The following is a 12815-nucleotide window of genomic DNA, read 5'->3' as shown; positions in this document are numbered from 1 at the left end:
GTGTTGAAAAATACCATGGAATGAGAACAAGATATGTGTGCAGCAGGGCTGAATTAACACTGCTGTTTTCTGGTTTTAATAATCATTCTCAGAGTATCTGGAGGAGTTTAGAGAAGAAGAAAGGAAAATGAAACATGGAGAAAAAAAATGCATAGATGAAAAAATGGCAAAACATCAGACTGGCCTAGTAACAACTTTCTGCTAGCAGCTGTTGATACCAAGAGGTGTGTGCTTCCCAAATACCCTTATGCCCTGGAAGTGTGAATGCTCTACCCATGGCATTCACAACATTAGTTAACCTCCTGATAATTTCCCCCATCAAATATATTCAGAAGCCCATGAAAGTCAGAGAGGGCCTTCATGGTGACTGCCTTAGACTTTGCATCAGAGTTGAACATGCCATGTCTCAGACTGGAAAACTAACATGACAAAAGGTAGGCAAATTTTTACAACATTTTCCTGTATCACTCAAAGCAGTACGAAGGATCCCCATCTCCTGAATGACAAAAAATAGAACTCACCTTTGTCTAGGGAAACAGAGATCTCACAAGCCTGGGAAATGGTACCTTCAAGGGCAAGGTGTCAATACTATGAATGAGCAAAACAAGGCTATAACAGCAGGGTGCACTACCAAACTAGATGTCCTAAGAAGAGTCAGGTCGTGGTTGCATGGTCACTTGAGTACCAACAGCCAAATTCTTTGTAGCTACAGAATTAGGGGAAAAGGGAAGCAGCACTAAGCAGTAAAAACTCCTTTTTTTATATGAATAAAGTTTTATTGAATTTTATACAATTACAAAGAACAAAGAAAGAGGAGCGAACAGTCTCATGGAAGGTAGGAACAAGTAGAGCTTTCCCACTAGAGGAGAGGGCCTGCTGAGGGCAGTGTTCCTGTAAATGTCACACAGGGATTGTTTCCAAAGCAGAAAGAATGTGTATGGGCTTTCCTTTGAATGCCTTTTCTTCCCTTCCCACATCAGGGTTTTAAAAGCAACCTTTCTTCCCCCAGTCAGTCCTACTACGCAGCAGCAAAGAGAGGTAGGGAAGAGGACTGCTCCTCCGAAACGTGTGTATACACAGCAACTCCCTGTCTGTGCCACCACTATAGTCTGCACTCATTCTTGAATGGAGTTGTGTAGGACAGGGAAGGAAGGGAGGCTGGATTTTTTTTCCTTTTTTTTTTTTTTCTTTTTCTCTTTTTTTTTTTTCTTTATTTTAAGCAAAGAAGGCACAAAATCTCAGCCAAGTTTCAAGCCTACTGCTGCCCAGGTGCTCACAACCTCCCCAAAAGCAAGTGTGTTCGTGTGAGAACTCAACTTTCAACTCTCCTCCTCCTTCTCAGAGCATGTGCTTGCATTTGAAAGGTACAGCTCAGGCAGAAGGCCCTGCCCAAGGTTTGTGCACTGCTAAGGAAAGTAAAGCTGTGCCGGGACAAGGAAAAGGGGATGAGGAAGTCTCTTGGCTTAATGAGATCCTTTTTTCAACATGAGAGATACAGAAATTTACCTGTGAGCACTCACATTGCTTTTTCCAAGAGCAGATCTGATCTTGGAGGTCTCTGCTACTTCTGGAGGTCACCACTGCCTTTATTATGTGCAAGGCTTGGTGTTACACAGGAGGCTGGGGATACCCACCCAGGCATGGCTCTGCTGAGCCAGGGCTCTCTCAGAAGGAAAAGTCCAAGCCCGTAGTCCATCCCTCCAACGGCATCAGGTCCCTTGAGCAGTTTCAACTGTTGGCTTTGATTAAGGCTATTTAGTTGCAATAGAAGAAGTAAAAGGACAGGTGCCAGCCATAGTCACCCCTTGGCTGTAAAGGGATGGCAGAGCCATCAGCAGGTGCCATAAGTACCAGTGCGGGAGTAGGGGAGGCAGAGCAACAGCACATGGGCTTCCACAGAATTACATCTTCCACTGAGTCCCTGCTTTCATTCTTTTTAAGGAAAAGGATTTGGAAATAAACCCTGCCAAACTCAGCATCTGGGAAGTTTGCATGTGTGGGAGAGAGGGAACGAAAGCTATGGTGCCTCTGTGTGAGGGCCCCAAGCAAACATGTGCCCTGCTGCACAGGGAAGCCCTCTAGGCAGCCCAATAAGGAAAACGTACCATGCAAACACCAGAGCTGTGAGGTCTGAAGCCCCTCACTCCACATAAGAGCAGCCTAGGTGTAGCAGGCTCTGCTCAGGACTCTGCCTCCAGAATAACCCCAGCAACACCAAATAAAAGTCATGGGGCCTGTAGCAGCAATGTGCCGTTGCTCTGCACGGAGCTTCTCAGGGACAGAGGCCCAAACAGCAGCACACTCCACAGCCACAAAAAGGGCTCTGGCAGCAGCTGAAAAACACCCAGCCTGAGGAGTATCTGTGTGTGCATGAGTGTGTGTGTGTGTGTGTGTATGTGTGTGTGTGTCAGAACTGAGGGGAAGAACAGCAAAAAAATAAATAAAGAGAAACACTCCCTGGCCCACATCCTTGCCCAGCCTTCCCGTCGGTTTGGCTGGTAGCTCTGCTGCCAACTTGCACCTCCAGTTCAGTCGGTGCCTCTTCATGGCTGTCCCCATCCCAGCAATCTTCTTCATCTAGCAGTAGGGCCGAGGAGGCAGAGAGGGGGTCACAGCCTCCATGACAAGGTGTACCTTGCCTGGCGCACCTCCCCTCTTGGCCTTCCCTGCCTCACACTGGTCATTGTCCTCTTAGAAATAAAACAGCAATAACAACAGAAAAAAAATATATATATATCTTCCCAAACCTCCCTGAAGGACCCAAGTGAACAGAAATGACCCCCAAAAAAACAAACTGGAAACAAAAGCAAAAGCCCTGAGGCTAGGCTGGGAGGGGGTCCCAGCCAGGGCCCAGCAGCCAGGGAGGGCCCCCAATGCCCTGTGGCCTTGGCACATCTGTGGCGTCCATGGTGGAGCCCCGACAGCTGGGGGGGCACTGCAGCATGGCTGGAGCTGCCCCAGTGGCTGGCAGCGGCCTTGGGAGGCCCACCTCCGCCTCACTGCCTTTCAGGAAGTAGGGTCTCTCAGCCATGTCTTCACTCCCCTGGAACGCAAGGCCCTTGCTCAGCTCTCAGCTACCAGCGTGCCCCTACACAAGTGAGCCAGCCCGGCTCTGGGCGGGCACCATGACAGGAACAGCCCCAATCCGCTCCAGTGTGGCCTGGCTGACAGCATAGGAGCGGGTGTGCGGAAGCCGAGGCTTCCTGCTGACTGAGCCGTTGCTCCGGGCCACCTCCTGTGGGGATGGTGCTGTGCTGGCTGTCACCACCAGCGTCTTAGGGGCAGCTGGGGAGGGGTGGCCACCATTGGCATAGACGGGGCGAGCGCTTGTGCTCCCTGAGCGGGAGAAGGGTGGCTGGCGGGCATCATTACTGTTGCTGAAGCGGGTGAAGGAGTCTGTGGCGTGATTGGCCTTGGGATCATTCCAATAGCGACTGTTGTAGGTGTTGGAGGAAGTGAGGGTGTCGTTCTCCGATGAGGACGCATCAGCGTGGAATGTCTTGGTGGTGGAGGAGCATTTGGGTGGCAGGTCATCCTCCCTGGGAAAGAGAGAGCGTGAGGGCACAGGAAGGATGCTGCTTTGCTTCAGCAAATCCTCACCATTACACCCTCTTGGAGGCAATACCATCAATATCATGTCAAGGACAGCACCAACATGAACTGGCTTCACTCCTGGCCTGTTCACTCATCTCTTTTTACAGGACCCACTTCTGTAAACATTAATTGCTTCATATGCCTACCATTGAGGGAAGCAAAGCATACTCAGGTTTGCAGTGGGCCAAACCAGTGGCTGTCACAGCCAGTCAGTATACTTGTAGAGCCAATGAACTGATCCTTAGGGAAGCTTCAGGAAGCTACCAGAGGGAAACATGTTGTAACACCAGAGAACATCACAGCTGTACCTATAGAGCTTTTTAGTTATTACAATCTGATACTGTTGGTCCAGATCCCCACCACATGTATAGTCACTCTCCTACAGAGCTAATAGTGCCAAGTTGAAGCTCCCCATGAAGGCAATTCAGAAAGAAAAATCTGTAGTTGCCATTCTTCATTTGCTTCTGGTATTTTTTGGACAAGTATGGAGGCCTTCTCTTACCCCAGGGAACACACCTAAGGATTATTAAAAGTGGGGATTCTGCTTGCCCTCCTGCTAGCTGCTGCTTTTGCTGGCTGATTGGGGTTTCCAGGCACTAGATCCCTGGCCCCTACCTTATCTCATTGGGAATCTCCTCTTCTTCTTCTTCTTTGTGTTTATTTTTCCAGTAGAACAGTGCTATGGCCACCAACACAATGCAGACAATAAGCACAACAGCACCTGTGGCCACTGCTCCAGCAATCAGGCTGATGCTCCAGGGGTGGGCTGTGGGGAGGAGTGAACAGAGAATGAAGAAGAAATCAGGGCTGGGCTGTGGCTACCTGTGAGCATTTGAAGATTAGAAGCAGGGCAAGGCAGTATCCCCATTCCAGGGTAAAACGATCTTCTGATAGAGAGGCACAAGTTGGTTCACAGCAAACATGGTTACATGTCTTACTGTCACAAGACAGAAGCAGTTGACCAAGTCTCCCTTGGCAAAATACTTACGTGCAACGACTTGCAGGTCCAGAAGGCAAGTGCTGGTTCCAATGGCATTTGAAGCCACACATTGGTAAAGACCTGAGGACACAGTGCTGATATTTCGGAGAGTGACAGTGCCCTGGACTTGGTCTAGTTAGAGAGAAAAGAAGGATTTAAATCCCTCCCCCGGGCTTGAGGAAAACCATGAAAAGGCAAATCCAGCAAATAGAGAATTGATGTGTGAGACTCTTAAGAGATAAATAAATTAGGAAGTAACCCTGAGATGGAAGCATTGTGCACACACACAAGATTAGGTCTTAAGGAGCTTACGCTAGATGTTTCTTTTTCTTCCTACAGATGAATTTCTGCAAATGAAAGCTTGGGGCTCATATTAGTATGTGAGAGAAAGGAGGAAAGAAGAGACGTGCAATACCCAGATCTACCTGCTATATTGAGCTCTGCCCTCCAGCACCCTGCTTTCCTATCCCTGAGTTCCCTGCTCCTTGCTCTTCCAATTTTCCTCATTCCTGAATTACCTAAAACTAAAATTCTTGTGTATTTTGAAAATATAGCAAGACAAAGGACAAAAGTGCTATTGTCTCCATTTGGTCAGGACATGTAGGCTAAGAAACCTCATGGATAAGACTTAGTGTCTGGGCAATATTCAATCTGATCAGAGCCTTGCTTTTACATGCATCTGAAAGATAGCTCCAGTCACAACACACTCAGTGTGAAAAGCTGGCAGGATTTTCATGGAATGATTCTGTCTCCCTTCTATTTTCCAATCTACGAGCCTTGTGCAGGTGAGGTGGCAGCTGAAATCTCCAGAAATGCAAACGTCTAGCAACCATATTCTCTCGCTTCCATTCAAAAAGATCCTTGTTCCTCAACTGGGAACATTTGTTCCATACCAAAATAAGATGAAACTTTAAATGGTTGCTGATGAGTACCTAGTCCAACACAGCCTCCAAGCACTCCAGGAATCTTCGTTCCAAACAAGTGATCATGCAAGTGATGGCAGACACTCAGAGAACCATGTCAACCATGTCATCTCTGGCAGCTCAGACAAAGGAAAGACCAGGCTGCCACCTGGGAAGTAAGAGGATAATCAACAGAACAAGCACCTTGTGTGGCAGTTGGGGGCAACTTGGGAACATTGTCCAGTTTCTCCCAGAGGTATGTTGGCCGGGGGATGCCTTCTTCCGAGCTGCAGGTCAGTGTGATATCGCTGCCCACTTCCAAGGACCCTTGGATTCTGCAAAGTGGGGCGGAAGGAGGAACTACAAGAGAAGAGGGAAAAGTGACAGCAGATCAGGAAAAATAGTCGAGCAGTAGAGTACAGGCTCTTTCTGGACACACTGCAGGGGAAATCAAGGAGTCTGGCATGAGCTGACAGGGAATGAGAAGCAGACAAAGCCCAGAAATGAGGTAGCAGACAAGAACCCATTGAGATTTGAGGGATGACAATAGACAAAGATTCCTGACTGAAAAACCCATCAAGGTAATGGACAACTGCTTTCCCAGGACCCACGTGTGTTAAACAAATCCCTAGAGAAAAAAGGGTGAAGACTTCAACTCTTGGGACAGCACGAGTGGCAACAACTAAGAGGGCTGCAAAATGAATTTCCTGTGGTTTGGTTTTGTTTTCACTACCTTTTAATGGCACACACTCTGCACTATAACATCCAATATGACTTGCTTTTAGGAGAAGGAAGCAAATCTCTGAAGTCCATTCTTTTCTCCCTGTTGCTATGCACAAACTTGTTATAACCCCTTAGATCTCATAAATGCACCCACCCTTTATTCATGCTTCTTTGCAACTCCACATCACAAACTTGCCACAAGTCTTTCTCTCCACCATATTTTAAAACTCTCTAATACAACTTCTGCATATGAGGAATGTGTGCCTATACACTCCCACAATACTCACAACCGACCCTGTCCCTCACCACAGTATGTCCATGGGATCCAATGTACACACCGCCATATTTTTCTGCTATGAGCACTATCATACAGAGGATTCCCATACCCCAGTTCCTCCCCCCTGCCCCACAATCCCAATAAACACACCCAAGACAGTGAGTCCGATGACTCCAATATTCCTGCTGCCTCTATCAGGAAGATTGTTGACCAAACACTGGTATGTGCCAGTGTCTGATAGCTGGGTGTTGTTGATGAAGATGGAGGCACTGGTGGTTGGCATTGTCACAGCAAACCCCACTCGCCCATAGAATTGGGGTGCACCACCAAAGATCTGACCTCCTTGGTAGAGAATAACCTGGAAAAAAAAGGAAAGTTCAAACAATACTCTGAACAGACTGAGCAAGGAGGGAGAAGGGCAAGCATATATGGGCTTCCAAAGCTAAAAGGATTATTTCTTAAAGGCTCTCTGAATAACTAAACATCAATATACAACAGTCGACCCAGAAAAACTGATCCTATGAGAAGTGTTTTCCACAGAGGAGATTATGCCAATTCATGAAGGGAACAGACCAAATACCCAAGTCTTCTGGCATAACTAGATTTGTATAGCAGCTTATTTCATATAACAATCATTACCTTACCCATCTGGACACCCAATGTAGAGAGGTAGACTCTCTGCAGATCAGCAAGTACTTCACAAAACCATCCACCTGGTGGTGGACAGAATCGTTTTGGGTGTCAGCAAGTAATGTCCTGCCATGATTTGACACTGCTCATTGATGATCACTAAAGTGAACTGAATACTGGGCAATACAACCCTTGAGTCTGTACACCTTCTGTCAACCCAGCAGCTTAGATAGCAGTCTGTACTCAGACCAGGTCCCTGAGGAGAAAGTTCTCTTCAGTGCAGGATACTGAATCACACAGCTGAACAACAAATGTTACAGAGGCGGTGTAACCCAAGATAGATTCACTTCAGAACAATGGATTTCTTCTGGCCTCTACCTATGTGGATAGAATTCAGGCCAACAGCTTTCAGGTTACAATTTTAGTGCCACCATGGTAGGCTCTCATTTGCTGACGTTCACAAGAACGGCCTTGCAAAACTAAGAGGCAGACCACATGTAGATCAGTGTTGAAAGGGTGAAGAAAAGGAAAGCCCCAAGAAAACGCATACTCCAGTGAGAAAAGACCTACCTGTTCAGGCTGGTTGGCGTTAGAAAGAGGAGTGACCATCCATATGACATTAAGGTTAGTGAGAGCAGCATTAGTGGTGAAGGTGCAGGGCAATACTGCTGTCTGGCCTCGGGCAACTTGGATACTCCCTGAACTGACTGAAACCTCCAGAGGACACACCATGCCTGGGAAGAGAAGACAACCCAGTTCAAGCATTTCAGGAAAAGGAGTCCCAATTCAAACGTTTCAGTTGGCCCTATGTACATCCAGGTTATGACAGCAGCATTCTGTTGTTACATAGCAGTTCCTTACCAATTACTGCAAGCTAGAGTTATATTCCTCCCCCAACAGATCAGGCTGCTCTCATGCAGACATCTTCCAGAGGCAGAAGCAGCTACGCGTTCCTTTTAAGTAAGAGCATTCTCATTTCAGAGCCTCAGAGAACATCAGACTTTGTTTTGGAGACAGGGAAAGAGCTGTAAGAGCAGCCAAGCTGTATTTAGGAGATAATGAAATATGTTTTCAAACTCATCAATCTTAATAATATTTAAAATCACTGAAACAGAAAAGGAAAGTGCAGTCTGAAAGGCTTCACTAAGGGGTAGGAAGAGAGAATGCATATTATTTAAAGAAAAAACGCAGCTCTCGTCCAACTTCTCTTCCTTATGAAGTCCAACATGGACAAAAACACTTCTCTGTTATTTTTTAATTTAAAAGATTAAAAATCTAAATCTTTCCAGACCATGTATTTATTCCTAGCTAGTGAAAAATGACTACTGATTATAGAGATCTGATCCAATCTCCTTCATATTCCAGCATTTCCACCATTCACTTCTTTGCATTCCATACAGGGTGGACAGGACACAAAGCCTGACGAGCCCGAACTTTTCAGTACAGAACCTCAAGGCTGCAGTGTTTTGAGTAGCACTAAAATTCTTTAAAGCATTTTTTTGCACAAAATCAAAATGACTTCAGATGACATCTCTCTTCTTTTTTTTTTTTTTTCCTAGTTTGCTAGCTTGCTGTCTCCAGTGCACATGGAAGACTGCTGGAGGAGATGGTAAGGAGCTTTCAAGCTCCAAGGCAATATGAGACAGGAGAGGTTTAAGTTAGGTATCAGGATGAAGTTTTTCACTCAGAGGGTGGTGACACACTGGAACAGGTTGCCCAAGGAGGTTGTGGATGCCCCATCCCTGGAGGCATTCAAGGCCAGGCTGGATGTGGCTCTGAGCAGCCTGGTCTGGTGGTTGGCGACCCTGCACATAGCAGGGGGGTTGAAACTTGATGATCATTGTGGTCCTTTTCAACCCAGGCCATTCTATGATTCTATGATAATATAAGAATATTGCTAACACCTGGGTGTAGACCAAAGTTATTAGCACTTGAGCAGCCTATGATGAGTTCCTCGATTTCGACTGACTGCTCTGGATGTGCACAAGGATCTTCCATACCATCAATAACCTTCTCCACACTTCCCAATTCCTACACATGTTCCCTCTTCCTTGATTACTACCTCCAAAGTTGCAGGTAGTTCCGGGAGGCTCAGAAATGCTTTAAAAAAGAGCCAAACAAAATGCCACTTTAAATTGATTAATTAGTTCCTTACATGGCAGGAAAAAATAAAGACTGATTTTTCTCACAAGCCTGGAACATGTTTAAAAATATGCAGCACTTTGGAAAATCTTAGCGAAACAGTTTAGCTCGGGTCCTAAAATCTGTCAGAATGATGTGCCTGGACGCAGAACAGCTGGTGAAAGTTTAATCCATCAATCTCCTATGAAAGGCTGTCAGCAGCAAGCGGAAGTAAACAATTTGAAGGGCCAGTAATAAACATGACCCTTATTACAAGGCATCTGCCTTCCAGTTGCTTCTGTGGCCAATAGAGTGGGAGTGGTTTTGGGCTCTGGAGTTCCTTCCTATGGCTGGCCAGGCAGTTGCAGTAGCCCATAGACCAGAAGTGAGATATCTCTTAATGAATATTAGTTGGACAAGAGATCATCTTGTCTTTAAGCCTGACATGGAAGGTTATATTGGCACGACTACACATCCATTCCTGCCACCATCCATGTGCTAAACACTGGACATTTAACTGTATTAAACTCTCTAACGAGGAGCAGAAAGCTCTTCTGCCACCTTCATTGTAGATTTTACGAAATGTTTCCTATGATCTGCCCTCAACTTCTCATCTGATTTGGAACAGCAAAATGTGTTCTTCAGTCCCATACCTTATTCCCCTCCAAGAAATACTCATCTATTCAAATTCTTGTAAGTCAGGAAGAGTAATGCTTCAGTGTGAGTATTCACTAATGGCAAATATTCTGGAAAAGTTTGATTTTACAGTTTGTACTGCAGGCTTAGTTTCGTCAATCGCTCAATCACCAAGACGATGCGATTTTCATACCTAACCACTCTTTCCATGTTCCAAATATTTGTGACTAGTTGATTGCAAACAGAATAATAAAAATACTAAAATAGAGCATGCATAATTTATTCCCTGCCAATTCATTTGAGAATATCCAGATCTGCTTATGAACCCTTTTCTCTTCCAGGGCTCTACTCTCGCCTTGTAGCACCCTTCAGACACCACAATTTTCCCACCCTTTCAAAGCGCTACAGCAACCCTTTCAATCTGAATGCCATGGAGTGAAAGGGCAGTAAAGAACAGCTGAGGTTTCTGTCCATTTCTGCTTCCAAGGAATGGCTTTGACGCTGGGCACGCAAGATGCACGCTCTTGCAATACATCGTGCTCTCCTGTCTCTGCCTTATTAAAGCATTGGGCAAGCCAGCTCTGTAGACTTGCCTTTGCCTGTCAGCTGCTCCTTGGCCCAGGATGCACACAAGGCAGGCAGCACTTAAAGACAAGGACTCATTTTGTTAAGCTAAGTGGCACCTGCAGGGCTACAGCTGGGGAAAACATACACAACCGCTTCTGACAAGTACGCTTAAACAAGGCGACAGGGGAAGCAGGAGACCAAATGCAGGCAACGTTCTCTTCCACCAGCATAAACAGGGAGGTAGGCTGGTGCGTTAACGCAGCACCGGAGGGGCATTACTACAGCACAGCTCCTCTCCCAGGAAGACAGCTAAAAGGGCAAAGATCAAATTCTCTTCAGGGGCTACAGCATCTTTCTTTACAGCTCAGACTATTAGAAAATGTAATGTGGTTACACATGCACTTGTCCATCAATGCAGGGATCTGTGTGACAGCATCCTTCCACACCAATACTCGTGGCCCAAAACACAGGTGGCTGCACACAAAAGCACATACACATCAGCCACTGTGCCCAGGAAGACACCTAGGAGGAAAACTGAACCAAACATTACATATTTAAACATTTCAAAATTAGGAGTTGCAAAAACATGGTTTTACATTAATGTAAAAGGAAAGAGGCAAGGGAGAGAGGGAGGAAGAGATTTCAAATTTAGCATAAGTATTGGGATAAAGGTTCTTCAGTGTAGCCTAAGGAATGAAGGCTTAAATTTCCCTGGATAGGTATAAACGCAAATATAGATATAAGCACACATATACAGCTCAGTCAGTCTAGTAAGTCAAATTACACATAAGAGGTGAGAAAAAAAACAACAAGCAAAGGATGTTGTAAAAAGTCCCCTTTTGCCAAGGTATATCATCTTGATCTTTTCTAAGCATTCAGAGAAATTTAATGATTTGTGAGAGGCAACAAGAACCAGTCACCACCAAGCCTTTCTTCTCCTAGTGCTGGATTATGATGGCCATTACACCCTCTCCTGTATGTGCAGTCTCCTCCTTACTTAGTAATTAAGCATCTCTGCACGCCTGGAGGCAGAGCAGGGTACACCGCCATCAGCAGAAGGAGGAGTTGGCCCTTCCTCTTCTTAGAACACTTTGATCTGAGCTTGATTCTGCACACAGCTTTCTCCTTTGATCCCGATGCTCTGAGCTCCCATCATTAATTAGAACAGATGCTCCATTTTTGTGTCCCCCATCTATCAGGGAACCAGACAGAAGAAGGATGTTTTGGCTGCAGAGGCTCTTAGCGCTTCTTCAATTTTCCTAGATCAAGTAATTATTCTGGCAATGGGTAACTCTGATTTCATTTTTGATGGGGCCATATTGCTTTCCCAAGTAGCACACTTCTCCAGTATCCATGAAGGAGTTCATTTGGGCAGTTCATACAACAGGACACAGGAGTGGAGGGCCCAGACACAACCGGTATTTTCTTCCCTGAGAAAATCAATGCAGCTGACATCTCAGTGAGTGAAACAAGGTCTTCCACCAACATCACATCAGTAGCACAGTCTATGATATGAGTAGCTGATGCACCATTACTGGTTGACATCACAATGATGCCAGATGGTCACAGACCACAGGGACCTGAGAGGCTGTTCCTTGAAGAAGCACTGTGGTTATGTTGTTGAAGCTGTGCTAAGGGCATCTCCCCCTTTACTGCACAATCAGAGGCAACCATGCTCAGCATGATAACTGGGTACCTCTGGACGTGTTGGAGTATGGTTGGAGTACGGTGTGGAGAGAGGGCCTTTCCCTACTTTACTTATTTTAAGACCACAGAAAAATGGTGGTTTCTTTGAAGGGTCATTCATACAATGAAAGTCAAGATGCTGCCCTGCCTGCTAGAGAACTCTGTCTGCTTTGTACCCTCAAGAACCGTTGGCAAGTCAGCAGCATTTGGAACCTGCTAGCAGTAACCTCATGAAACCCAGAGATGGGGGAGGCTGGGCTGGGATGACTTTGCAAACACAGAGGACAAGGGACAGGTTCACTCTGCAGTGCTGGCAAGCCAGGGAAGCAAATGGCCAGAAGGGAAAAGAGGTGTGAAAGAGATGAAGAAATGTCTCACCTTCATGCATTCAACTTCTCCAGACCTCCAGGGAAGATGTGCTGAAATGCATGTGGCTGGGGGAGGGTGGGGGAGAATGAGAATAAAGCTACAAGCTATCAGCTCGCATGCAAAAGCCAGGAATGGCTCTCCCTATCCCCGTGCAATTAGCAGTCCTGTGCTGGGAAAGATGCCTATGGCAGTATGACATTTTGGGTCCCTCGTTAGAGAGGAGAAGATGAGGTCGCTCAAAAGTTTCAAGAGCACGGTAGGAACACAACGTTCAATCTGGCAACTGCAGGCAACAAAAGGAGAAACTGCAGAGCAGTCTTTTTCCTGAGAT

The 12815-nt window shown here is 46.1% G+C and overlaps 1 protein-coding gene across 3 annotated transcripts in view; it reads right to left on the bottom strand.

The window, feature by feature from the left end:
* Positions 1-754: 754 nt before the first annotated feature.
* IGSF11 (immunoglobulin superfamily member 11) overlaps positions 755-12815 on the bottom strand; it is an 89028-nt gene continuing 76967 nt past the window's right edge. For 2 of the 3 annotated variants that reach the window (XM_085237294.1, XM_019618735.3), the window contains exons 2-7: positions 7676-7839; positions 6626-6833; positions 5680-5835; positions 4583-4705; positions 4210-4360; positions 755-3539 (exon numbers count right to left, since the gene is read on the bottom strand). In XM_085237294.1, coding sequence (XP_085093420.1) covers positions 3089-3539; positions 4210-4360; positions 4583-4705; positions 5680-5835; positions 6626-6833; positions 7676-7839 — 1253 coding nt within the window. In that variant the 3' untranslated portion in view covers positions 755-3088. The remainder of the gene's footprint in view (positions 3540-4209; positions 4361-4582; positions 4706-5679; positions 5836-6625; positions 6834-7675; positions 7840-12815) is intronic. The other variant, XM_085237304.1, reaches the window with a different exon arrangement.

The sequence above is a fragment of the Meleagris gallopavo genome, chromosome 1 (assembly GCF_905368555.1).
Source record: "Meleagris gallopavo chromosome 1, MGAL_WU_HG_1.1, whole genome shotgun sequence".
Classification (NCBI taxonomy): domain Eukaryota; kingdom Metazoa; phylum Chordata; class Aves; order Galliformes; family Phasianidae; genus Meleagris; species Meleagris gallopavo.
Note: the sequence above shows the minus strand (reverse complement) of the source record. Positions and strands in the feature narration are given on the sequence as shown.